Source organism: Carassius gibelio, chromosome A4 (assembly GCF_023724105.1).
Source record: "Carassius gibelio isolate Cgi1373 ecotype wild population from Czech Republic chromosome A4, carGib1.2-hapl.c, whole genome shotgun sequence".
Lineage (NCBI taxonomy): Eukaryota > Metazoa > Chordata > Actinopteri > Cypriniformes > Cyprinidae > Carassius > Carassius gibelio.
Window position 1 is genome coordinate 15,296,410 of NC_068374.1, and position 24,878 is coordinate 15,321,287.

The 24,878-nt window shown below is 43.4% G+C and overlaps 7 protein-coding genes and 1 long non-coding RNA gene across 8 annotated transcripts in view; 4 read left to right on the top strand and 4 right to left on the bottom strand.

Moving 5' to 3' along the window:
* LOC127971401 (uncharacterized) overlaps window positions 1–24,878 on the top strand; it is a 187,016-nt gene that overhangs the window by 40,423 nt on the left and 121,715 nt on the right. The gene's annotated exons all lie outside the window — the stretch shown is intronic.
* LOC127971759 (uncharacterized) overlaps window positions 1–24,878 on the bottom strand; it is a 151,184-nt gene that overhangs the window by 31,578 nt on the left and 94,728 nt on the right. The window lies entirely within an intron of this gene.
* LOC127971508 (zona pellucida sperm-binding protein 3-like) lies at window positions 1,964–4,511 on the bottom strand. Its single transcript, XM_052574554.1, has 8 exons — window positions 3,912–4,511; window positions 3,569–3,687; window positions 3,385–3,488; window positions 3,136–3,313; window positions 2,917–3,034; window positions 2,753–2,835; window positions 2,601–2,692; window positions 1,964–2,531 (listed from the first exon to the last, which is right to left on the bottom strand). Exons 1-8 carry the CDS (start codon window positions 4,443–4,445, stop codon window positions 2,452–2,454), a joined length of 1,308 nt encoding a protein of 435 aa, XP_052430514.1. The 5' UTR covers window positions 4,446–4,511; the 3' UTR covers window positions 1,964–2,451.
* Window positions 5,228–7,463, top strand: LOC127971722 (zona pellucida sperm-binding protein 4-like). Its single transcript, XM_052574938.1, has 8 exons — window positions 5,228–5,952; window positions 6,029–6,233; window positions 6,308–6,405; window positions 6,477–6,634; window positions 6,708–6,900; window positions 6,978–7,125; window positions 7,205–7,277; window positions 7,352–7,463. The coding sequence occupies exons 1-8, from the start codon at window positions 5,255–5,257 to the stop codon at window positions 7,426–7,428; spliced, it is 1,650 nt and encodes a 549-aa protein (XP_052430898.1). The 5' UTR covers window positions 5,228–5,254; the 3' UTR covers window positions 7,429–7,463.
* Window positions 10,397–12,942, bottom strand: LOC127971518 (zona pellucida sperm-binding protein 3-like). The gene is made up of 8 exons (XM_052574581.1): window positions 12,343–12,942; window positions 12,002–12,120; window positions 11,818–11,921; window positions 11,569–11,746; window positions 11,350–11,467; window positions 11,186–11,268; window positions 11,034–11,125; window positions 10,397–10,964 (listed from the first exon to the last, which is right to left on the bottom strand). Exons 1-8 carry the CDS (start codon window positions 12,874–12,876, stop codon window positions 10,885–10,887), a joined length of 1,308 nt encoding a protein of 435 aa, XP_052430541.1. The 5' UTR covers window positions 12,877–12,942; the 3' UTR covers window positions 10,397–10,884.
* LOC127971601 (zona pellucida sperm-binding protein 4-like) lies at window positions 14,718–15,894 on the top strand. Its single transcript, XM_052574727.1, has 5 exons — window positions 14,718–15,065; window positions 15,139–15,331; window positions 15,409–15,556; window positions 15,636–15,708; window positions 15,783–15,894. Exons 1-5 carry the CDS (start codon window positions 14,879–14,881, stop codon window positions 15,857–15,859), a joined length of 678 nt encoding a protein of 225 aa, XP_052430687.1. The 5' UTR covers window positions 14,718–14,878; the 3' UTR covers window positions 15,860–15,894.
* LOC127971465 (zona pellucida sperm-binding protein 3-like) lies at window positions 18,828–21,354 on the bottom strand. The gene is made up of 8 exons (XM_052574480.1): window positions 20,770–21,354; window positions 20,433–20,551; window positions 20,249–20,352; window positions 20,000–20,177; window positions 19,781–19,898; window positions 19,617–19,699; window positions 19,465–19,556; window positions 18,828–19,395 (listed from the first exon to the last, which is right to left on the bottom strand). The coding sequence occupies exons 1-8, from the start codon at window positions 21,301–21,303 to the stop codon at window positions 19,316–19,318; spliced, it is 1,308 nt and encodes a 435-aa protein (XP_052430440.1). The 5' UTR covers window positions 21,304–21,354; the 3' UTR covers window positions 18,828–19,315.
* Window positions 22,079–23,078, top strand: LOC127971560 (uncharacterized). Its single transcript, XM_052574652.1, has one exon. The coding sequence runs from the start codon at window positions 22,113–22,115 to the stop codon at window positions 22,845–22,847; it is 735 nt and encodes a 244-aa protein (XP_052430612.1). The 5' UTR covers window positions 22,079–22,112; the 3' UTR covers window positions 22,848–23,078.

Genomic DNA, 24,878 nt, shown 5'->3' on the forward strand with positions numbered 1-24,878 from the left:
ACATCGGCCAGGTATGACACAAAATCCTCATTCTTCATTTATCATCATTCTTTTGTTTTTATTTCGCTACTTTTAGCCTTTGTTCTGGTATTTCAAGGTTTACCAAGCCACATCGCTTCACTTCCAGTATACATTTACCCCACTGTTATCAAAAGCCTTACTATAAAAATACAACAAAACATTTTCTTACAACCTTTGACAAAACTATTACAAAATGCATTATGAAGAAGAACTGCACCTGCTATGTAGCTGCATTAGACCTAACGTTAGCATCAAGCTACATAAGACTATTTATGAAATTATTAGTACACTTTTACTCAAAACTCACTTTAAACCCTGACTGAGGTTTGTAATAACCTCCTTTTGCGATCACATGTGGAATTTGCTATTTATAGCCTTTTACATCGCTGCACAAGTTAGCATTTCAGATGTACATTTTTAATATTGTTATAAAAACGCCCCAAATCTCAAGAAAATCGCATACCAACCATTAACTAACGTAATCGTGTGTTTATTATTTGGATATTTCATGGGTACAGAGGTTTCTCTGTGTTGTTGTGGTCAGATATCAACACGGAAGTGTACAGGAAATGCATCATGGGTAGGACGGGGCGGCATATGATGCACCGTTATGATGGACAAGACACGGGCGAATCCGGTCTCTGTCAGCGCACACACGGAAGACTATACACACAGAGACAGGGCTGGGAGCGGATCATTACCATCAGATCGCGTAAACCAGTGGAAAATGAATAGAAATTATGATTCTGTCTGAAGAAATATAAAGTAAACATCAGTAAATATATCTCTGTGTATATGCAACTTTTGCCTATAAACCCTATTTGACGCTTTTCAGTGAATCTATGACAACACAAACCACTGCAGACGTGACTGAATATGAATGCTTGGTGAATTTCTATTCTAAAAATGGCTCCTATTTTGTACTCCTGACATAAATTACTAAATAACGGTCACTGTTTTATCAAAACATTGGTCAAATATTGAAGCTACAGTCTTTAAACTTTCAACTGATGCGCAGTTTCTCCAGGTCAAGTAAGAGAGTGATGTTTAACGTGCTGTGAAAGTAAAACAATAATCTGGGGCCGGTGACGATCCTTGACAGCAAAGGGGTTAAAGATATTTTGGATGAAAACCGGGAGGCCTGTGACCATCCCCAAGTAAAACACTCGTCGGTCAAGGTCCAGAAAAGTATGAAAAGCACCGTCAGAATTACCCATCTGCCATCAGTGGATGAACCGTAACGTTAGGAAGCGATGAGAACACTTTGTACACAAATGAAACAAAGACTTTATTCAACAGATGGTCTCCTCTGTCTCTCCCCACATCACCCTAGCGCCATTTTGAAAAACACCTGCTGAACGCAAACGGCATATGCTAGTGGATGCCACGGTTCTCTTTCAAATCAAGGCGTAAATTTATGTAGAAAACACAAGCTTGTGGCGCGGCTGACACAGAAGAACGTACACAGTCTGACTACTCCAAGGATGCTTTTCTGGACCTTGACAGTGCATTTTACTTGGCAGTCTGTGGGCCAATCACAAGCCTCCTGGTTTTCCTCCAAAATAAGTTGTGTTCCAAAGATGAACGAAGCTCTTATGGGTTGGGAACGACTTGGGGGCAAGTGATGACGATTTTCAATTTGGGGTGGAGTATCCCTTTAATATTGAAACTGTGCTAGAAACAAACCGCCCAAGATGTTGCACAAGCCAACAGTTTTCAAAAGAGGTCATTCACTGAGAGTCCAAACATTAGTTCTATTTGAGTGTCATTTCGGCAATTATTTTTCAGAATTATAATTGACCTGCTACTGCACAAAAACCCCCTTACGTCAGTACAGGTTCTGCAAGTTTGGCTCCCCAAATACTAAATTGAACTTAAGAGATGCCTGCCATTTTCCTAACACAATGGAAAACCTATAAATAACCCATCTGAAGGTGGAAAATGTTGTGCCAGTGTTGATACTGGGAGTGCGCTTTTATTGTACATGGATTTAAAAGCATTAGAGATGTCAACAAGGAGCATTAGGAAACAAATTTAACTGAGCAAACCTATTTGGGGATGCAAGGAGAAAATTAAACTGCTCATTTGAAGTTACCAACACGAAGAAATCAAGTTCACTGCATAAGAGGCACGCAAAATCTGCAGTGCTTCAAGGAAGTGGACGTTCACGCAGAACTCTTGGCACAAGTGCCAATTAACAGCAGTCCCTTTACAGCATCATGGGCAATGTATTCCACCTTTACAGTACTCATCAAAAGGGAGCTCACAGCAGGTCCCTTTAAAAGGGTTATTAACTTCCCTAACGCGAAAAGGGAGCCTTTCCTTCTGGCAAGAGAATAGGTACAGTAGGACTACCCGCTTCCTCGCTCAAATCAATTGGTTAAACTAGACAAGAAAAACCGAAGCAAGAATAAGTTTGCTCCCCCACATTTATTGAAGACCAGCCAAAGTCTTCTTGTGCTCTTGAACCACTACAGGACCGAGCGAGGCCTTCCCTTCCCACTGAAGGCCTAGAAAAAGCAGACACCAGAGTTAAGTGCTTGAAGGGTCAAAAACCAAGCTTAAAAGCACCTTCCTACCTCCAAAAGGAGAAGCAGCAGTTCCACCATCAGGACCACATGTGGAGTCACAGCAACCACAAACCTGGTGGTTCCCATCAGCAGCAAGCCACCTGCAATACGAAAAATCAGACATGGCACCTTTAATGTATTCGTAAGTGGCATGAACATACCCATTGGCAAAGGAACAGGATTTGTGGAGCGCGTCACTAGGTGCAGAAGCAAGAGTGGCCTTCAGAACACACGTCATGTAGATCTGCAAGAGACACCACGGGTAAGGGGTCACAAACCAAAGCAAATGGGAGAGGTCGTTCTCCCAAACACTCATAATACATACAGAAGGACTGGATCCCCCCTGGAACATGAAGGCCTCCAGCTGGAACCGGATTTTGTCCTCCTGGGATCGAGGCATGAAGCGCGAGCTGGAAGCTGTGACCTTGGCATCCACAAGACATCTAAAAAAAAGGAGTGAAAAGTAGTTGTCGGGGACAAAGTGGTTACAAGGAGCAAACGCGAGAACAAGTCAACTCTGCAGCATCTGGTGACATGAACACACCCATGATTCTCAATGAACAAATATCTCGGAAGGGCGTTCACATCAGGTACTTGGGTGGCCACACAGCTGTCCACAAACACACGCAGAGGGACGTGGTTGTATACCTTCACAGATGCCTCAACATTAATAACGTCACCCAGGAAGTAAGAGTTTGAAGGCCTCTCAAAGGACCAGTCATCTGCAAGAGGGAAGAACTGCTTAGGCACAGCCTCGTTCAGAAGGCAGGAGGTCTAGAGAAACTGCACAAACCCATCATGAGCTTCAGGGAGAACAGCAAGACTTCTTCACCAGCCTCCGTTGAGGCATAAGGGACCCAAGTTGGCTTCAAGGCATTACCGCTGACATTTTGAAACCTGCCGTTCAAGTTACCAATTAAACGGGCTTCCAGTTCCACCACCGCAAGCAATGCCACGAGTCACAAAAGGTCACGTACCTTTGATAATGGCATTGAACACCAATAACTGCACCACCTGCACGGGTAATCGGAGTGCCAGCAAACGCCTCAGGAGTGTAGGTAAGGGCAAAGGTGTAGACAAGCTCATCCTTGGTCATCTATAGGAGACGGACGTTGTTACCTAGAGGATTCTCCCCAAACCCCCCCCCCCCCCCCCATTCCTAAAGGCATCTTAGCAAGTCATGCCATAACACTTGGTTACCCGAGTAAGCGGTTATTAAGAGTTTTTCCCCAGATATAGATTCAGGGAACCGTCGATACCAAAACAAGGGCCCATTTTTAGTAGGGTTCAATAAATCTAGTAACACTTAACCGCTCTTACCATCAACACACTATTGCAGTCCTGCAGTTCATTGTCAAAGAAGAGCACCTTGGAGCCTGGGACCAAACCGACAACAGGACATCCTCCCAAAGTCAGACCAGATGGCTGGATCAGTTCACCATTGCTAAACAAGTCCTGCTGTACCTCCACATGAACCCGGTTCTCACCGCATTGAATAGCTACACTACTGGGAGTCACAGGTTGCCTCAAATGGAAGTCCACCGCCATCTCACTCGGCACTTCTGGAACAGTGGGAAACCTCCAGTCCAAAGGCTTCACTGGACCCTGCAACACCTGCTTCTCCTGAAGACCAAGAGGCTCTTGTGCAAATCCTCTGTAGTCAAGACTCTGAGACAGAGAAGCCTTCTGCAAAGTGTTTCCGAGCACTTGAGAAGAAACAGGCACTCTGGAAGCTGGATATGATTGATGCTTCTTGCTTTTTGGACTTTGACTGGATCTCAAACTTCCAAAAGCATTCTTCAGATCAAACACCACAAGCACAACCAGCACTAACACATATTGCAAAAGACCCATCCTGACAAACGTTAACACAATACCCACCAGTCCTCGTCTTTGCCATTAAGTACAGCTTTGAATTTAAGCGGCTCCTCCCCTTTCAGCTTGATTGATTACCTTTGATTCAACAAATTAACAAATGAGAACGTTCTGGAATGTCACTAGCCAATGGAAGGCTTGATAAGGATCTGAGATTTTCATCTACACTTATTCACAATTTTACAATTAAAGTTTGACTGTGTGTCTATGATAGACAATGAATGTCATTAAAAAAGCCCCTGATATGACTCAAATAATATAGAATATTCATAAAAATCTCTCTCTTTTTAAATGGTTTTTAGTTTATCATTGGAAAAGATTTGGAAAAATGTAGAATTACATCACTTGCTCCCCAATGAATCCTCTGCAGTGAATGGGTGGCATCAGAACGAAAGTCCAAAGAGCTGATATAAATATCAATATAATCCACAAGTAATTCACATCAATTACTGTCTTTTGAAGTGAAAGGCTTTGTGTTTATAAGAAACAAATCCATCGTTAAGAAATTCAAACTATTGTTTCCGGCCAAAATATGAGTTCATAATCCCAGTTAAAGGTGCCATAGAATGCATTGATACAATATTTTAAATGATATCTACATAAAAAGGTACGTGGCTTGGGTATGGGCAAAAATTCTCCAGAACGGTTTTACATGTCCATTTACAACCCTGGGATTTGTCCACTCAGTTGTTAATGAAGAGGGAGGGACTATCGTTAATTAGCTGAAATCTGTAGAATAGAAAAAGACCAAAGGACAATGTCTCCTCTTTGTGTTTAGCTGTTGAACAATGGCTGGAAGTTGGTGTTTGGTTCAGATTTCGTTGGTCTGTGCTTTCTGTCATGCTGTTCCACAGTGGAGTAAGTCGCTTCAGGATGCTCAAGCTCTGATGATGCAGCAGACTGACCAGCAGTTTCAGCTCCAGCAGACTGACCAGCAGTTTCAGCTCCAGAAGCCAGTTCAACAGCTAACTAACCAACAGTTTCCGCTTCGGAAGCCAGTTCAACAGCTAACTAAGCCGCAGTTTCCACTTCAGAAACCAGTTCAACACCTACCTAACCCGCAATTTCCACTTCAGAAGCCTGTTCAACAGTTAACTAAGCCGCAGTATCCGCTTCAGAAGCCTGTTCAACCGCTAACTAACCAGCAGTTGCCGCTTCGGAAGCCAGTTCAACAGCTAACTAAGCCGCAGTTTCCGCTTCAGAAGCCTGTTCAACAGCTAACTAACCAGCAGTTTCCACTTCAGAAACCAGTTCAACACCTACCTAACCCGCAATTTCCACTTCAGAAGCCTGTTCAACAGTTAACTAAGCCGCAGTTTCCGATTCAGAAGCCAGTTAAACAGCAGTTTCAGAAGCCAGTAGTGCAGGCAGAGCCCTTTGATAAATGTGTAGCTGTAGCTGATTCTGAGCAGATCCAATGTGGTCTACCTGGGATCAGTGGTGCTGAGTGTGAAGCTATCAACTGCTGCTTTAACGGACAGCAGTGTTTCTATGGAAGGGCGGGTAAGTGTTCTCAATCTTATTCCGTTCGTGTCAAACTGATTCTCTGAATTTAACCTGCTCTTGTACCTTGTTCTAGTGACCGTCCAGTGTATTAGAGATGGTCAGTTTGTGGTAGTGGTGTCTAGAGATGTTACTCTGCCTCGACTGAGTCTGGATACGGTTCATCTACTGGGTGGAAATGACCCACCTTGTGCTCCTGTGGGGTCTACACCTTCCTTTGCTATATACCAGTTCCCTGTGACCGCATGTGGCACGAGCGTGATGGTGAGCAGCTGCTACTGGTTTTATTCTGCATTTGCTTGTGATGGACTGGATGCTGACACTGTTCCTATTCACAGGAGGACAGCGGATATGTGGTGTATGAAAACCGAATGACCTCCTCGTATGAAGTGGGGATTGGACCATATGGTTCTATCACAAGGGACAGTCATTTTGAGTAGGTGATCCATGTCTTGGTGTGACCATTAATCCCTGATAAATGCTACAAGCTCGCTGTGTGTCGTCCAGGTTTCTCTTCCAGTGTAGATATTCGGGAACTTCTGTGGAAGCTCTGGTTGTGGAGGTCAACTCTGTTCCTCCACCTCCACCAGTAGCTGCTCCTGGACCTCTCAGGGTGGAGCTCAGACTGGCCAATGGCCAATGCGTCACCAAAGGCTGTGCTGAAGGTAAGGTCTTGTCCTGTGTCTGCCTAAAGCCTTTCAAACTGGAGTCTGGTTAAACCCCAGTGTTGTTCCTCAGGGGATGAGGCCTACACGTCCTATTACAGTGACGCTGATTATCCCATCACAAAAGTCCTGCGAGAGCCTGTGTATGTTGAGGTGCACATTATGGAGAGGACCGACCCCAACATTGTCCTGACGCTGGGACGTTGTTGGACGACTTCAACCCCCAGTCCACTCAGTCTCCCCCAGTGGGACCTTCTGATCGACGGGTGAGTGTACAGCCAATCTTTATCCAGTTAGTCTGCTGGGAGACCCTTTCTAACTTTTTTTTTTCTCTTGTTTTCAGATGCCCTTACCAGGACGACCGCTATCTGACCACACTGGTTCCAGTGACTGGATCGTCTGGTCTTCAGTTCCCAACCCACTACAAGCGCTTTGTTGTGAAGATGTTCACATTTGTAGATCCAGCCTCACTGGCTGCTCTGCAGGAAACCGTATGCCCCCCTTTACTTGAACATCTGTATATTTACTACTTGTGGATTCTATGACTTGAGCCTCTTTCTTCCCTGTCAGATCTTCATCCACTGCACTACAGAGGTGTGCCATCCATCATCTGGCTCTTGTGAGCAAAGCTGCACCAGGAAACGTGAGTTCTTGCTCTTGACAAGAGGAACTGGGCATTTTAGAAGTGCATTCTCACTTTGAACATCTCTCTTTCAGGAAGAGACACTCGTATCAAGGCTGTCTCTGGGGAGCAGACTGTGGTTTCTAGTGGAGAAGTTACTCTGGTCATGTAAATCTAGTGTTTTTAATAAACTTTTCAGAACCCTTAGGTGTCTTTTTGTCTATTGGTATTGTTTTGGTTCGGCAGAATGCGGGATTACATGCCTCTTCCCAGTGTTTTTATTCTTTCCCCTCTCACTATTAAACCAAGGTTCCACAACCTTTTGTAAGGTTGTGCATTCCTTAATCCTTCCTCCAGTTGCTAACCTGGGGCGGCACAAGGCTCCCCTTATTATTATTTATTTTATTTTTTTTAACTTGTCTTCCAAACAGTAGTTTGGTTCCCGACATTCAGAATATATAAAGTTATGTGGATTACTTGCGGCTTTTGTTTTAAATACAACTCAAATCGCTGAGCTCAAGTTTTAAGTGGAAATCAATTCTCGACTGTCTTGAAGCAAACACGAAACGGTGTCAATTGTCCGCAACTCAAAGTAGTGATATTAAAGGGATACTTCACCCCAAAATTGTGTCACTAATCACTTACCTACCCCCGTGTTGTTCCAAACCTGTAAAAACTTCATTCGTCTTCGGAACACAATTTAACCCCTTACTTGTCACCACTCATTTTCAGCATGGAGACACAAATGACATAACCAAAATTAAAAGGTTGCTGCTTAGGAGTCTTTCTTACTAGATACATAATGTTCACAAAGCTGACACTTCAAAGTTTACTGTTCAGGAATCAGAATTACTCAGACCGTTATAATCGAGATAAGCTCAAACATGTCAATAAAAATATTAAAAACCTATTGAAGTGTATTAAATGATGTAGGATATGATTTTAGATACATAATGAAGCTAAAGCCACAAGTCTACTAATACTTTGATATTTCAGAATATGATCTCACAAAGTGTGAATTTTATGAAACCTTTTCTAAGACCATGTCATGTGTGTTTTTAGAGAAGGCTCATAAAAGGCTAACAAAATTGATTTATGACTCCTGATTATCTCTTGTTTGGACCGGCAAAACTGCCCCATTCATGATTCTATTGTTCTTCCGAAACGAGCCTTTCACACATCGGCCAGGTATGACACAAAATCCTCATTCTTCATTTATCATCATTCTTTTGTTTTTATTTCGCTACTTTTAGCCTTTGTTCTGGTATTTCAAGGTTTACCAAGCCACATCGCTTCACTTCCAGTATACATTTACCCCACTGTTATCAAAAGCCTTACTATAAAAATACAACAAAACATTTTCTTACAACCTTTGACAAAACTATTACAAAATGCATTATGAAGAAGAACTGCACCTGCTATGTAGCTGCATTAGACCTAACGTTAGCATCAAGCTACATAAGACTATTTATGAAATTATTAGTACACTTTTACTCAAAACTCACTTTAAACCCTGACTGAGGTTTGTAATAACCTCCTTTTGCGATCACATGTGGAATTTGCTATTTATAGCCTTTTACATCGCTGCACAAGTTAGCATTTCAGATGTACATTTTTAATATTGTTATAAAAACGCCCCAAATCTCAAGAAAATCGCATACCAACCATTAACTAACGTAATCGTGTGTTTATTATTTGGATATTTCATGGGTACAGAGGTTTCTCTGTGTTGTTGTGGTCAGATATCAACACGGAAGTGTACAGGAAATGCATCATGGGTAGGACGGGGCGGCATATGATGCACCGTTATGATGGACAAGACACGGGCGAATCCGGTCTCTGTCAGCGCACACACGGAAGACTATACACACAGAGACAGGGCTGGGAGCGGATCATTACCATCAGATCGCGTAAACCAGTGGAAAATGAATAGAAATTATGATTCTGTCTGAAGAAATATAAAGTAAACATCAGTAAATATATCTCTGTGTATATGCAACTTTTGCCTATAAACCCTATTTGACGCTTTTCAGTGAATCTATGACAACACAAACCACTGCAGACGTGACTGAATATGAATGCTTGGTGAATTTCTATTCTAAAAATGGCTCCTATTTTGTACTCCTGACATAAATTACTAAATAACGGTCACTGTTTTATCAAAACATTGGTCAAATATTGAAGCTACAGTCTTTAAACTTTCAACTGATGCGCAGTTTCTCCAGGTCAAGTAAGAGAGTGATGTTTAACGTGCTGTGAAAGTAAAACAATAATCTGGGGCCGGTGACGATCCTTGACAGCAAAGGGGTTAAAGATATTTTGGATGAAAACCGGGAGGCCTGTGACCATCCCCAAGTAAAACACTCGTCGGTCAAGGTCCAGAAAAGTATGAAAAGCACCGTCAGAATTACCCATCTGCCATCAGTGGATGAACCGTAATGTTAGGAAGCGATGAGAACACTTTGTACACAAATGAAACAAAGACTTTATTCAACAGATGGTCTCCTCTGTCTCTCCCCACATCACCCTAGCGCCATTTTGAAAAACACCTGCTGAACGCAAACGGCATATGCTAGTGGATGCCACGGTTCTCTTTCAAATCAAGGCGTAAATTTATGTAGAAAACACAAGCTTGTGGCGCGGCTGACACAGAAGAACGTACACAGTCTGACTACTCCAAGGATGCTTTTCTGGACCTTGACAGTGCATTTTACTTGGCAGTCTGTGGGCCAATCACAAGCCTCCTGGTTTTCCTCCAAAATAAGTTGTGTTCCAAAGATGAACGAAGCTCTTATGGGTTGGGAACGACTTGGGGGCAAGTGATGACGATTTTCAATTTGGGGTGGAGTATCCCTTTAATATTGAAACTGTGCTAGAAACAAACCGCCCAAGATGTTGCACAAGCCAACAGTTTTCAAAAGAGGTCATTCACTGAGAGTCCAAACATTAGTTCTATTTGAGTGTCATTTCGGCAATTATTTTTCAGAATTATAATTGACCTGCTACTGCACAAAAACCCCCTTACGTCAGTACAGGTTCTGCAAGTTTGGCTCCCCAAATACTAAATTGAACTTAAGAGATGCCTGCCATTTTCCTAACACAATGGAAAACCTATAAATAACCCATCTGAAGGTGGAAAATGTTGTGCCAGTGTTGATACTGGGAGTGCGCTTTTATTGTACATGGATTTAAAAGCATTAGAGATGTCAACAAGGAGCATTAGGAAACAAATTTAACTGAGCAAACCTATTTGGGGATGCAAGGAGAAAATTAAACTGCTCATTTGAAGTTACCAACACGAAGAAATCAAGTTCACTGCATAAGAGGCACGCAAAATCTGCAGTGCTTCAAGGAAGTGGACGTTCACGCAGAACTCTTGGCACAAGTGCCAATTAACAGCAGTCCCTTTACAGCATCATGGGCAATGTATTCCACCTTTACAGTACTCATCAAAAGGGAGCTCACAGCAGGTCCCTTTAAAAGGGTTATTAACTTCCCTAACGCGAAAAGGGAGCCTTTCCTTCTGGCAAGAGAATAGGTACAGTAGGACTACCCGCTTCCTCGCTCAAATCAATTGGTTAAACTAGACAAGAAAAACCGAAGCAAGAATAAGTTTGCTCCCCCACATTTATTGAAGACCAGCCAAAGTCTTCTTGTGCTCTTGAACCACTACAGGACCGAGCGAGGCCTTCCCTTCCCACTGAAGGCCTAGAAAAAGCAGACACCAGAGTTAAGTGCTTGAAGGGTCAAAAACCAAGCTTAAAAGCACCTTCCTACCTCCAAAAGGAGAAGCAGCAGTTCCACCATCAGGACCACATGTGGAGTCACAGCAACCACAAACCTGGTGGTTCCCATCAGCAGCAAGCCACCTGCAATACGAAAAATCAGACATGGCACCTTTAGTGTATTCGTAAGTGGCATGAACATACCCATTGGCAAAGGAACAGGATTTGTGGAGCGCGTCACTAGGTGCAGAAGCAAGAGTGGCCTTCAGAACACACGTCATGTAGATCTGCAAGAGACACCACGGGTAAGGGGTCACAAACCAAAGCAAATGGGAGAGGTCGTTCTCCCAAACACTCATAATACATACAGAAGGACTGGATCCCCCCTGGAACATGAAGGCCTCCAGCTGGAACCGGATTTTGTCCTCCTGGGATCGAGGCATGAAGCGCGAGCTGGAAGCTGTGACCTTGGCATCCACAAGACATCTAAAAAAAAGGAGTGAAAAGTAGTTGTCGGGGACAAAGTGGTTACAAGGAGCAAACGCGAGAACAAGTCAACTCTGCAGCATCTGGTGACATGAACACACCCATGATTCTCAATGAACAAATATCTCGGAAGGGCGTTCACATCAGGTACTTGGGTGGCCACACAGCTGTCCACAAACACACGCAGAGGGACGTGGTTGTATACCTTCACAGATGCCTCAACATTAATAACGTCACCCAGGAAGTAAGAGTTTGAAGGCCTCTCAAAGGACCAGTCATCTGCAAGAGGGAAGAACTGCTTAGGCACAGCCTCGTTCAGAAGGCAGGAGGTCTAGAGAAACTGCACAAACCCATCATGAGCTTCAGGGAGAACAGCAAGACTTCTTCACCAGCCTCCGTTGAGGCATAAGGGACCCAAGTTGGCTTCAAGGCATTACCGCTGACATTTTGAAACCTGCCGTTCAAGTTACCAATTAAACGGGCTTCCAGTTCCACCACCGCAAGCAATGCCACGAGTCACAAAAGGTCACTTACCTTTGATAATGGCATTGAACACCAATAACTGCACCACCTGCACGGGTAATCGGAGTGCCAGCAAACGCCTCAGGAGTGTAGGTAAGGGCAAAGGTGTAGACAAGCTCATCCTTGGTCATCTATAGGAGACGGACGTTGTTACCTAGAGGATTCTCCCCAAACCCCCCCCCCCCCCCATTCCTAAAGGCATCTTAGCAAGTCATGCCATAACACTTGGTTACCCGAGTAAGCGGTTATTAAGAGTTTTTCCCCAGATATAGATTCAGGGAACCGTCGATACCAAAACAAGGGCCCATTTTTAGTAGGGTTCAATAAATCTAGTAACACTTAACCGCTCTTACCATCAACACACTATTGCAGTCCTGCAGTTCATTGTCAAAGAAGAGCACCTTGGAGCCTGGGACCAAACCGACAACAGGACATCCTCCCAAAGTCAGACCAGATGGCTGGATCAGTTCACCATTGCTAAACAAGTCCTGCTGTACCTCCACATGAACCCGGTTCTCACCGCATTGAATAGCTACACTACTGGGAGTCACAGGTTGCCTCAAATGGAAGTCCACCGCCATCTCACTCGGCACTTCTGGAACAGTGGGAAACCTCCAGTCCAAAGGCTTCACTGGACCCTGCAACACCTGCTTCTCCTGAAGACCAAGAGGCTCTTGTGCAAATCCTCTGTAGTCAAGACTCTGAGACAGAGAAGCCTTCTGCAAAGTGTTTCCGAGCACTTGAGAAGAAACAGGCACTCTGGAAGCTGGATATGATTGATGCTTCTTGCTTTTTGGACTTTGACTGGATCTCAAACTTCCAAAAGCATTCTTCAGATCAAACACCACAAGCACAACCAGCACTAACACATATTGCAAAAGACCCATCCTGACAAACGTTAACACAATACCCACCAGTCCTCGTCTTTGCCATTAAGTACAGCTTTGAATTTAAGCGGCTCCTCCCCTTTCAGCTTGATTGATTACCTTTGATTCAACAAATTAACAAATGAGAACGTTCTGGAATGTCACTAGCCAATGGAAGGCTTGATAAGGATCTGAGATTTTCATCTACACTTATTCACAATTTTACAATTAAAGTTTGACTGTGTGTCTATGATAGACAATGAATGTCATTAAAAAAGCCCCTGATATGACTCAAATAATATAGAATATTCATAAAAATCTCTCTCTTTTTAAATGGTTTTTAGTTTATCATTGGAAAAGATTTGGAAAAATGTAGAATTACATCACTTGCTCCCCAATGAATCCTCTGCAGTGAATGGGTGGCATCAGAACGAAAGTCCAAAGAGCTGATATAAATATCAATATAATCCACAAGTAATTCACATCAATTACTGTCTTTTGAAGTGAAAGGCTTTGTGTTTATAAGAAACAAATCCATCGTTAAGAAATTCAAACTATTGTTTCCGGCCAAAATATGAGTTCATAATCCCAGTTAAAGGTGCCATAGAATGCATTGATACAATATTTTAAATGATATCTACATAAAAAGGTACGTGGCTTGGGTATGGGCAAAAATTCTCCAGAACGGTTTTACATGTCCATTTACAACCCTGGGATTTGTCCACTCAGTTGTTAATGAAGAGGGAGGGACTATCGTTAATTAGCTGAAATCTGTAGAATAGAAAAAGACCAAAGGGCAATGTCTCCTCTTTGTGTTTAGCTGTTGAACAATGGCTGGAAGTTGGTGTTTGGTTCAGATTTCGTTGGTCTGTGCTTTCTGTCATGCTGTTCCACAGTGGAGTAAGTCGCTTCAGGATGCTCAAGCTCTGATGATGCAGCAGACTGACCAGCAGTTTCAGCTCCAGCAGACTGACCAGCAGTTTCAGCTCCAGAAGCCAGTTCAACAGCTAACTAACCAACAGTTTCCGCTTCGGAAGCCAGTTCAACAGCTAACTAAGCCGCAGTTTCCACTTCAGAAACCAGTTCAACACCTACCTAACCCGCAATTTCCACTTCAGAAGCCTGTTCAACAGTTAACTAAGCCGCAGTATCCGCTTCAGAAGCCTGTTCAACCGCTAACTAACCAGCAGTTGCCGCTTCGGAAGCCAGTTCAACAGCTAACTAAGCCGCAGTTTCCGCTTCAGAAGCCTGTTCAACAGCTAACTAACCAGCAGTTTCCACTTCAGAAACCAGTTCAACACCTACCTAACCCGCAATTTCCACTTCAGAAGCCTGTTCAACAGTTAACTAAGCCGCAGTTTCCGATTCAGAAGCCAGTTAAACAGCAGTTTCAGAAGCCAGTAGTGCAGGCAGAGCCCTTTGATAAATGTGTAGCTGTAGCTGATTCTGAGCAGATCCAATGTGGTCTACCTGGGATCAGTGGTGCTGAGTGTGAAGCTATCAACTGCTGCTTTAACGGACAGCAGTGTTTCTATGGAAGGGCGGGTAAGTGTTCTCAATCTTATTCCGTTCGTGTCAAACTGATTCTCTGAATTTAACCTGCTCTTGTACCTTGTTCTAGTGACCGTCCAGTGTATTAGAGATGGTCAGTTTGTGGTAGTGGTGTCTAGAGATGTTACTCTGCCTCGACTGAGTCTGGATACGGTTCATCTACTGGGTGGAAATGACCCACCTTGTGCTCCTGTGGGGTCTACACCTTCCTTTGCTATATACCAGTTCCCTGTGACCGCATGTGGCACGAGCGTGATGGTGAGCAGCTGCTACTGGTTTTATTCTGCATTTGCTTGTGATGGACTGGATGCTGACACTGTTCCTATTCACAGGAGGACAGCGGATATGTGGTGTATGAAAACCGAATGACCTCCTCGTATGAAGTGGGGATTGGACCATATGGTTCTATCACAAGGGACAGTCATTTTGAGTAGGTGATCCATGTCTTGGTGTGACCATTAATCCCTGATAAATGCTACAAGCTCGCTGTGTGTCGTCCAGGTTTCTCTTCCAGTGTAGATATTCGGGAACTTCTGTGGAAGCTCTGGTTGTGGAGGTCAACTCTGTTCCTCCACCTCCACCAGTAGCTGCTCCTGGACCTCTCAGGGTGGAGCTCAGACTGGCCAATGGCCAATGCGTCACCAAAGGCTGTGCTGAAGGTAAGGTCTTGTCCTGTGTCTGCCTAAAGCCTTTCAAACTGGAGTCTGGTTAAACCCCAGTGTTGTTCCTCAGGGGATGAGGCCTACACGTCCTATTACAGTGACGCTGATTATCCCATCACAAAAGTCCTGCGAGAGCCTGTGTATGTTGAGGTGCACATTATGGAGAGGACCGACCCCAACATTGTCCTGACGCTGGGACGTTGTTGGACGACTTCAACCCCCAGTCCACTCAGTCTCCCCCAGTGGGACCTTCTGATCGACGGGTGAGTGTACAGCCAATCTTTATCCAGTTAGTCTGCTGGGAGACCCTTTCTAACTTTTTTTTTTCTCTTGTTTTCAGATGCCCTTACCAGGACGACCGCTATCTGACCACACTGGTTCCAGTGACTGGATCGTCTGGTCTTCAGTTCCCAACCCACTACAAGCGCTTTGTTGTGAAGATGTTCACATTTGTAGATCCAGCCTCACTGGCTGCTCTGCAGGAAACCGTATGCCCCCCTTTACTTGAACATCTGTATATTTACTACTTGTGGATTCTATGACTTGAGCCTCTTTCTTCCCTGTCAGATCTTCATCCACTGCACTACAGAGGTGTGCCATCCATCATCTGGCTCTTGTGAGCAAAGCTGCACCAGGAAACGTGAGTTCTTGCTCTTGACAAGAGGAACTGGGCATTTTAGAAGTGCATTCTCACTTTGAACATCTCTCTTTCAGGAAGAGACACTCGTATCAAGGCTGTCTCTGGGGAGCAGACTGTGGTTTCTAGTGGAGAAGTTACTCTGGTCATGTAAATCTAGTGTTTTTAATAAACTTTTCAGAACCCTTAGGTGTCTTTTTGTCTATTGGTATTGTTTTGGTTCGGCAGAATGCGGGATTACATGCCTCTTCCCAGTGTTTTTATTCTTTCCCCTCTCACTATTAAACCAAGGTTCCACAACCTTTTGTAAGGTTGTGCATTCCTTAATCCTTCCTCCAGTTGCTAACCTGTGGCGGCACAAGGCTCCCCTTATTATTATTTATTTTATTTTTTTTAACTTGTCTTCCAAACAGTAGTTTGGTTCCCGACATTCAGAATATATAAAGTTATGTGGATTACTTGCGGCTTTTGTTTTAAATACAACTCAAATCGCTGAGCTCAAGTTTTAAGTGGAAATCAATTCTCGACTGTCTTGAAGCAAACACGAAACGGTGTCAATTGTCCGCAACTCAAAGTAGTGATATTAAAGGGATACTTCACCCCAAAATTGTGTCACTAATCACTTACCTACCCCCGTGTTGTTCCAAACCTGTAAAAACTTCATTCGTCTTCGGAACACAATTTAACCCCTTACTTGTCACCACTCATTTTCAGCATGGAGACACAAATGACATAACCAAAATTAAAAGGTTGCTGCTTAGGAGTCTTTCTTACTAGATACATAATGTTCACAAAGCTGACACTTCAAAGTTTACTGTTCAGGAATCAGAATTACTCAGACCGTTATAATCGAGATAAGCTCAAACATGTCAATAAAAATATTAAAAACCTATTGAAGTGTATTAAATGATGTAGGATATGATTTTAGATACATAATGAAGCTAAAGCCACAAGTCTACTAATACTTTGATATTTCAGAATATGATCTCACAAAGTGTGAATTTTATGAAACCTTTTCTAAGACCATGTCATGTGTGTTTTTAGAGAAGGCTCATAAAAGGCTAACAAAATTGATTTATGACTCCTGATTATCTCTTGTTTGGACCGGCAAAACTGCCCCATTCATGATTCTATTGTTCTTCCGAAACGAGCCTTTCACACATCGGCCAGGTATGACACAAAATCCTCATTCTTCATTTATCATCATTCTTTTGTTTTTATTTCGCTACTTTTAGCCTTTGTTCTGGTATTTCAAGGTTTACCAAGCCACATCGCTTCACTTCCAGTATACATTTACCCCACTGTTATCAAAAGCCTTACTATAAAAATACAACAAAACATTTTCTTACAACCTTTGACAAAACTATTACAAAATGCATTATGAAGAAGAACTGCACCTGCTATGTAGCTGCATTAGACCTAACGTTAGCATCAAGCTACATAAGACTATTTATGAAATTATTAGTACACTTTTACTCAAAACTCACTTTAAACCCTGACTGAGGTTTGTAATAACCTCCTTTTGCGATCACATGTGGAATTTGCTATTTATAGCCTTTTACATCGCTGCACAAGTTAGCATTTCAGATGTACATTTTTAATATTGTTATAAAAACGCCCCAAATCTCAAGAAAATCGCATACCAACCATTAACTAACGTAATCGTGTGTTTATTATTTGGATATTTCATGGGTACAGAGGTTTCTCTGTGTTGTTGTGGTCAGATATCAACACGGAAGTGTACAGGAAATGCATCATGGGTAGGACGGGGCGGCATATGATGCACCGTTATGATGGACAAGACACGGGCGAATCCGGTCTCTGTCAGCGCACACACGGAAGACTATACACACAGAGACAGGGCTGGGAGCGGATCATTACCATCAGATCGCGTAAACCAGTGGAAAATGAATAGAAATTATGATTCTGTCTGAAGAAATATAAAGTAAACATCAGTAAATATATCTCTGTGTATATGCAACTTTTGCCTATAAACCCTATTTGACGCTTTTCAGTGAATCTATGACAACACAAACCACTGCAGACGTGACTGAATATGAATGCTTGGTGAATTTCTATTCTAAAAATGGCTCCTATTTTGTACTCCTGACATAAATTACTAAATAACGGTCACTGTTTTATCAAAACATTGGTCAAATATTGAAGCTACAGTCTTTAAACTTTCAACTGATGCGCAGTTTCTCCAGGTCAAGTAAGAGAGTGATGTTTAACGTGCTGTGAAAGTAAAACAATAATCTGGGGCCGGTGACGATCCTTGACAGCAAAGGGGTTAAAGATATTTTGGATGAAAACCGGGAGGCCTGTGACCATCCCCAAGTAAAACACTCGTCGGTCAAGGTCCAGAAAAGTATGAAAAGCACCGTCAGAATTACCCATCTGCCATCAGTGGATGAACCGTAACGTTAGGAAGCGATGAGAACACTTTGTACACAAATGAAACAAAGACTTTATTCAACAGATGGTCTCCTCTGTCTCTCCCCACATCACCCTAGCGCCATTTTGAAAAACACCTGCTGAACGCAAACGGCATATGCTAGTGGATGCCACGGTTCTCTTTCAAATCAAGGCGTAAATTTATGTAGAAAACACAAGCTTGTGGCGCGGCTGACACAGAAGAACATACACAGTCTGACTACTCCAAGGATGCTTTTCTGGACCTTGACAGTGCATTTTACTTGGCAGTCTGTGGGCCAATCACAAGCCTCCTGGTTTTCCTCCAAAATAAGTTGTGTTCCAAAGATGAACGAAGCTCTTATGGGTTGGGAACGACTTGGGGGCAAGTGATGACGATTTTCAATTTGGGGTGGAGTATCCCTTTAATATTGAAACTGTGCTAGAAACAAACCGCCCAAGATGTTGCACAAGCCAACAGTTTTCAAAAGAGGTCATTCACTGAGAGTCCAAACATTAGTTCTATTTGAGTGTCATTTCGGCAATTATTTTTCAGAATTATAATTGACCTGCTACTGCACAAAAACCCCCTTACGTCAGTACAGGTTCTGCAAGTTTGGCTCCCCAAATACTAAATTGAACTTAAGAGATGCCTGCCATTTTCCTAACACAATGGAAAACCTATAAATAACCCATCTGAAGGTGGAAAATGTTGTGCCAGTGTTGATACTGGGAGTGCGCTTTTATTGTACATGGATTTAAAAGCATTAGAGATGTCAACAAGGAGCATTAGGAAACAAATTTAACTGAGCAAACCTATTTGGGGATGCAAGGAGAAAATTAAACTGCTCATTTGAAGTTACCAACACGAAGAAATCAAGTTCACTGCATAAGAGGCACGCAAAATCTGCAGTGCTTCAAGGAAGTGGACGTTCACGCAGAACTCTTGGCACAAGTGCCAATTAACAGCAGTCCCTTTACAGCATCATGGGCAATGTATTCCACCTTTACAGTACTCATCAAAAGGGAGCTCACAGCAGGTCCCTTTAAAAGGGTTATTAACTTCCCTAACGCGAAAAGGGAGCCTTTCCTTCTGGCAAGAGAATAGGTGCAGTAGGACTACCCGCTTCCTCGCTCAAATCAATTGGTTAAACTAGACAAGAAAAACCGAAGCAAGAATAAGTTTGCTCCCCCACATTTATTGAAGACCAGCCAAAGTCTTCTTGTGCTCTTGAACCACTACAGGACCGAGCGAGGCCTTCCCTTCCCACTGAAGGCCTAGAAAAAGCAGACACCAGAGTTAAGTGCTTGAAGGGTCAAAAACCAAGCTTAAAAGCACCTTCCTACCTCCAAAAGGAGAAGCAGCAGTTCCACCATCAGGACCACATGTGGAGTCACAGCAACCACAAACCTGGTGGTTCCCATCAGCAGCAAGCCACCTGCAATACGAAAAATCAGACATGGCACCTTTAATGTATTCGTAAGTGGCATGAACATACCCATTGGCAAAGGAACAGGATTTGTGGAGCGCGTCACTAGGTGCAGAAGCAAGAGTGGCCTTCAGAACACACGTCATGTAGATCTGCAAGAGACACCACGGGTAAGGGGTCACAAACCAAAGCAAATGGGAGAGGTCGTTCTCCCAAACACTCATAATACATACAGAAGGACTGGATCCCCCCTGGAACATGAAGGCCTCCAGCTGGAACCGGATTTTGTCCTCCTGGGATCGAGGCATGAAGCGCGAGCTGGAAGCTGTGACCTTGGCATCCACAAGACATCTAAAAAAAAGGAGTGAAAAGTAGTTGTCGGGGACAAAGTGGTTACAAGGAGCAAACGCGAGAACAAGTCAACTCTGCAGCATCTGGTGACATGAACACACCCATGATTCTCAATGAACAAATATCTCGGAAGGGCGTTCACATCAGGTACTTGGGTGGCCACACAGCTGTCCACAAACACACGCAGAGGGACGTGGTTGTATACCTTCACAGATGCCTCAACATTAATAACGTCACCCAGGAAGTAAGAGTTTGAAGGCCTCTCAAAGGACCAGTCATCTGCAAGAGGGAAGAACTGCTTAGGCACAGCCTCGTTCAGAAGGCAGGAGGTCTAGAGAAACTGCACAAACCCATCATGAGCTTCAGGGAGAACAGCAAGACTTCTTCACCAGCCTCCGTTGAGGCATAAGGGACCCAAGTTGGCTTCAAGGCATTACCGCTGACATTTTGAAACCTGCCGTTCAAGTTACCAATTAAACGGGCTTCCAGTTCCACCACCGCAAGCAATGCCACGAGTCACAAAAGGTCACTTACCTTTGATAATGGCATTGAACACCAATAACTGCACCACCTGCACGGGTAATCGGAGTGCCAGCAAACGCCTCAGGAGTGTAGGTAAGGGCAAAGGTGTAGACAAGCTCATCCTTGGTCATCTATAGGAGACGGACGTTGTTACCTAGAGGATTCTCCCCAAACCCCCCCCCCCATTCCTAAAGGCATCTTAGCAAGTCATGCCATAACACTTGGTTACCCGAGTAAGCGGTTATTAAGAGTTTTTCCCCAGATATAGATTCAGGGAACCGTCGATACCAAAACAAGGGCCCATTTTTAGTAGGGTTCAATAAATCTAGTAACACTTAACCGCTCTTACCATCAACACACTATTGCAGTCCTGCAGTTCATTGTCAAAGAAGAGCACCTTGGAGCCTGGGACCAAACCGACAACAGGACATCCTCCCAAAGTCAGACCAGATGGCTGGATCAGTTCACCATTGCTAAACAAGTCCTGCTGTACCTCCACATGAACCCGGTTCTCACCGCATTGAATAGCTACACTACTGGGAGTCACAGGTTGCCTCAAATGGAAGTCCACCGCCATCTCACTCGGCACTTCTGGAACAGTGGGAAACCTCCAGTCCAAAGGCTTCACTGGACCCTGCAACACCTGCTTCTCCTGAAGACCAAGAGGCTCTTGTGCAAATCCTCTGTAGTCAAGACTCTGAGACAGAGAAGCCTTCTGCAAAGTGTTTCCGAGCACTTGAGAAGAAACAGGCACTCTGGAAGCTGGATATGATTGATGCTTCTTGCTTTTTGGACTTTGACTGGATCTCAAACTTCCAAAAGCATTCTTCAGATCAAACACCACAAGCACAACCAGCACTAACACATATTGCAAAAGACCCATCCTGACAAACGTTAACACAATACCCACCAGTCCTCGTCTTTGCCATTAAGTACAGCTTTGAATTTAAGCGGCTCCTCCCCTTTCAGCTTGATTGATTACCTTTGATTCAACAAATTAACAAATGAGAACGTTCTGGAATGTCACTAGCCAATGGAAGGCTTGATAAGGATCTGAGATTTTCATCTACACTTATTCACAATTTTACAATTAAAGTTTGACTGTGTGTCTATGATAGACAATGAATGTCATTAAAAAAGCCCCTGATATGACTCAAATAATATAGAATATTCATAAAAATCTCTCTCTTTTTAAATGGTTTTTAGTTTATCATTGGAAAAGATTTGGAAAAATGTAGAATTACATCACTTGCTCCCCAATGAATCCTCTGCAGTGAATGGGTGGCATCAGAACGAAAGTCCAAAGAGCTGATATAAATATCAATATAATCCACAAGTAATTCACATCAATTACTGTCTTTTGAAGTGAAAGGCTTTGTGTTTATAAGAAACAAATCCATCGTTAAGAAATTCAAACTATTGTTTCCGGCCAAAATATGAGTTCATAATCCCAGTTAAAGGTGCCATAGAATGCATTGATACAATATTTTAAATGATATCTACATAAAAAGGTACGTGGCTTGGGTATGGGCAAAAATTCTCCAGAACGGTTTTACATGTCCATTTACAACCCTGGGATTTGTCCACTCAGTTGTTAATGAAGAGGGAGGGACTATCGTTAATTAGCTGAAATCTGTAGAATAGAAAAAGACCAAAGGGCAATGTCTCCTCTTTGTGTTTAGCTGTTGAACAATGGCTGGAAGTTGGTGTTTGGTTCAGATTTCGTTGGTCTGTGCTTTCTGTCATGCTGTTCCACAGTGGAGTAAGTCGCTTCAGGATGCTCAAGCTCTGATGATGCAGCAGACTGACCAGCAGTTTCAGCTCCAGAAGCCAGTTCAACAGCTAACTAACCAACAGTTTCCGCTTCGGAAGCCAGTTCAACAGCTAACTAAGCCGCAGTTTCCACTTCAGAAACCAGTTCAACACCTACCTAACCCGCAATTTCCACTTCAGAAGCCTGTTCAACAGTTAACTAAGCCGCAGTATCCGCTTCAGAAGCCTGTTCAACCGCTAACTAACCAGCAGTTTCCGCTTCGGAAGCCAGTTCAACAGCTAACTAAGCCGCAGTTTCCGCTTCAGAAGCCTGTTCAACAGCTAACTAACCAGCAGTTTCCACTTCAGAAACCAGTTCAACACCTACCTAACCCGCAATTTCCACTTCAGAAGCCTGTTCAACAGTTAACTAAGCCGCAGTTTCCGATTCAGAAGCCAGTTAAACAGCAGTTTCAGAAGCCAGTAGTGCAGGCAGAGCCCTTTGATAAATGTGTAGCTGTAGCTGATTCTGAGCAGATCCAATGTGGTCTACCTGGGATCAGTGGTGCTGAGTGTGAAGCTATCAACTGCTGCTTTAACGGACAGCAGTGTTTCTATGGAAGGGCGGGTAAGTGTTCTCAATCTTATTCCGTTCGTGTCAAACTGATTCTCTGAATTTAACCTGCTCTTGTACCTTGTTCTAGTGACCGTCCAGTGTATTAGAGATGGTCAGTTTGTGGTAGTGGTGTCTAGAGATGTTACTCTGCCTCGACTGAGTCTGGATACGGTTCATCTACTGGGTGGAAATGACCCACCTTGTGCTCCTGTGGGGTCTACACCTTCCTTTGCTATATACCAGTTCCCTGTGACCGCATGTGGCACGAGCGTGATGGTGAGCAGCTGCTACTGGTTTTATTCTGCATTTGCTTGTGATGGACTGGATGCTGACACTGTTCCTATTCACAGGAGGACAGCGGATATGTGGTGTATGAAAACCGAATGACCTCCTCGTATGAAGTGGGGATTGGACCATATGGTTCTATCACAAGGGACAGTCATTTTGAGTAGGTGATCCATGTCTTGGTGTGACCATTAATCCCTGATAAATGCTACAAGCTCGCTGTGTGTCGTCCAGGTTTCTCTTCCAGTGTAGATATTCGGGAACTTCTGTGGAAGCTCTGGTTGTGGAGGTCAACTCTGTTCCTCCACCTCCACCAGTAGCTGCTCCTGGACCTCTCAGGGTGGAGCTCAGACTGGCCAATGGCCAATGCGTCACCAAAGGCTGTGCTGAAGGTAAGGTCTTGTCCTGTGTCTGCCTAAAGCCTTTCAAACTGGAGTCTGGTTAAACCCCAGTGTTGTTCCTCAGGGGATGAGGCCTACACGTCCTATTACAGTGACGCTGATTATCCCATCACAAAAGTCCTGCGAGAGCCTGTGTATGTTGAGGTGCACATTATGGAGAGGACCGACCCCAACATTGTCCTGACGCTGGGACGTTGTTGGACGACTTCAACCCCCAGTCCACTCAGTCTCCCCCAGTGGGACCTTCTGATCGACGGGTGAGTGTACAGCCAATCTTTATCCAGTTAGTCTGCTGGGAGACCCTTTCTAACTTTTTTTTTTCTCTTGTTTTCAGATGCCCTTACCAGGACGACCGCTATCTGACCACACTGGTTCCAGTGACTGGATCGTCTGGTCTTCAGTTCCCAACCCACTACAAGCGCTTTGTTGTGAAGATGTTCACATTTGTAGATCCAGCCTCACTGGCTGCTCTGCAGGAAACCGTATGCCCCCCTTTACTTGAACATCTGTATATTTACTACTTGTGGATTCTATGACTTGAGCCTCTTTCTTCCCTGTCAGATCTTCATCCACTGCACTACAGAGGTGTGCCATCCATCATCTGGCTCTTGTGAGCAAAGCTGCACCAGGAAACGTGAGTTCTTGCTCTTGACAAGAGGAACTGGGCATTTTAGAAGTGCATTCTCACTTTGAACATCTCTCTTTCAGGAAGAGACACTCGTATCAAGGCTGTCTCTGGGGAGCAGACTGTGGTTTCTAGTAGGGATGCACCGAAATGAAAATTCTTGGCCAAAACCGAAAAAGAGAAAACCAAGGCCGAAAACCGAAACCGAAACACCGAAAGAAAATATGCCAATTATTAGTACCGTTGCATTTATTGCTATGACCGTGTACTAACTTTACTAAAATTAAGACATTGCAATTGCATAAATTAATATTAAAGTTTCAAAAATAATTACAATTACATAACTTATTTTTAAAAAAAAAAACATAAAAATACATAATTACAAATGATGCAAATATTTATTAAGCACATTGCAACAATGCACAGTAGAAAATAAAATTCAAACTAAAAATGTATCCCACTCGTGTATATTTAATAATAATGTACAGGCCTACTGGCCTGCAGAAAGGTTTTAAAATGAACAGTTCTCTCATAAAAACAAAGTGCATTTAGGTGAAGTGAAATTTGAAATTTTTCTATGTAGGACTAGAAAGTGCATTACTTCTCCAGTAGGCAAGACTGTTATCACTTCTGAGGATGGGGACTTCAGACAGATAACCATCTAGCTGTTGAGCAGTTGAGCTTGTCATCTGCCTGACATTTGAGAAATATTTGAGAGAGTGTATTTAAATAGGGCCAGGGCATAATTAAACATTTTTATCAAATTAAAGCAGAAATCT

Bases quoted from the DNA above. Each gene is read 5' to 3' on its own strand.
- LOC127971508 (XM_052574554.1), bottom strand. From the start codon at position 4,445: ATGGGTCTTTTGCAATATGTGTTAGTGCTGGTTGTGCTTGTGGTGTTT. The intron at 2,836-2,916 runs GTATGTATTATG...TGTCTCTTGCAG, and splicing joins AGGGGGGATCCAGTCCTTCT to ATCTACATGACGTGTGTTCT. The intron at 2,693-2,752 runs GTATGTTCATGC...TTCGTATTGCAG, and splicing joins TCCTGTTCCTTTGCCAATGG to GTGGCTTGCTGCTGATGGGA.
- LOC127971722 (XM_052574938.1), top strand. From the start codon at position 5,255: ATGGCTGGAAGTTGGTGTTTGGTTCAGATTTCGTTGGTCTGTGCTTTC. The intron at 6,901-6,977 runs GTGAGTGTACAG...TCTTGTTTTCAG, and splicing joins TGGGACCTTCTGATCGACGG to ATGCCCTTACCAGGACGACC. The intron at 7,278-7,351 runs GTGAGTTCTTGC...TCTCTCTTTCAG, and splicing joins GCAAAGCTGCACCAGGAAAC to GAAGAGACACTCGTATCAAG.
- LOC127971518 (XM_052574581.1), bottom strand. From the start codon at position 12,876: ATGGGTCTTTTGCAATATGTGTTAGTGCTGGTTGTGCTTGTGGTGTTT. The intron at 11,747-11,817 runs GTTTGTGCAGTT...TCCCTCTTGCAG, and splicing joins CTCCCTGAAGCTCATGATGG to ATGACTGGTCCTTTGAGAGG. The intron at 10,965-11,033 runs GTAGGAAGGTGC...TGCTTTTTCTAG, and splicing joins TGCTGCTTCTCCTTTTGGAG to GCCTTCAGTGGGAAGGGAAG.
- LOC127971601 (XM_052574727.1), top strand. From the start codon at position 14,879: ATGCTACAAGCTCGCTGTGTGTCGTCCAGGTTTCTCTTCCAGTGTAGA. The intron at 15,557-15,635 runs GTATGCCCCCCT...CTTCCCTGTCAG, and splicing joins TGGCTGCTCTGCAGGAAACC to ATCTTCATCCACTGCACTAC. The intron at 15,709-15,782 runs GTGAGTTCTTGC...TCTCTCTTTCAG, and splicing joins GCAAAGCTGCACCAGGAAAC to GAAGAGACACTCGTATCAAG.
- LOC127971465 (XM_052574480.1), bottom strand. From the start codon at position 21,303: ATGGGTCTTTTGCAATATGTGTTAGTGCTGGTTGTGCTTGTGGTGTTT. The intron at 19,700-19,780 runs GTATGTATTATG...TGTCTCTTGCAG, and splicing joins AGGGGGGATCCAGTCCTTCT to ATCTACATGACGTGTGTTCT. The intron at 19,396-19,464 runs GTAGGAAGGTGC...TGCTTTTTCTAG, and splicing joins TGCTGCTTCTCCTTTTGGAG to GCCTTCAGTGGGAAGGGAAG.
- LOC127971560 (XM_052574652.1), top strand. From the start codon at position 22,113: ATGGCTGGAAGTTGGTGTTTGGTTCAGATTTCGTTGGTCTGTGCTTTC.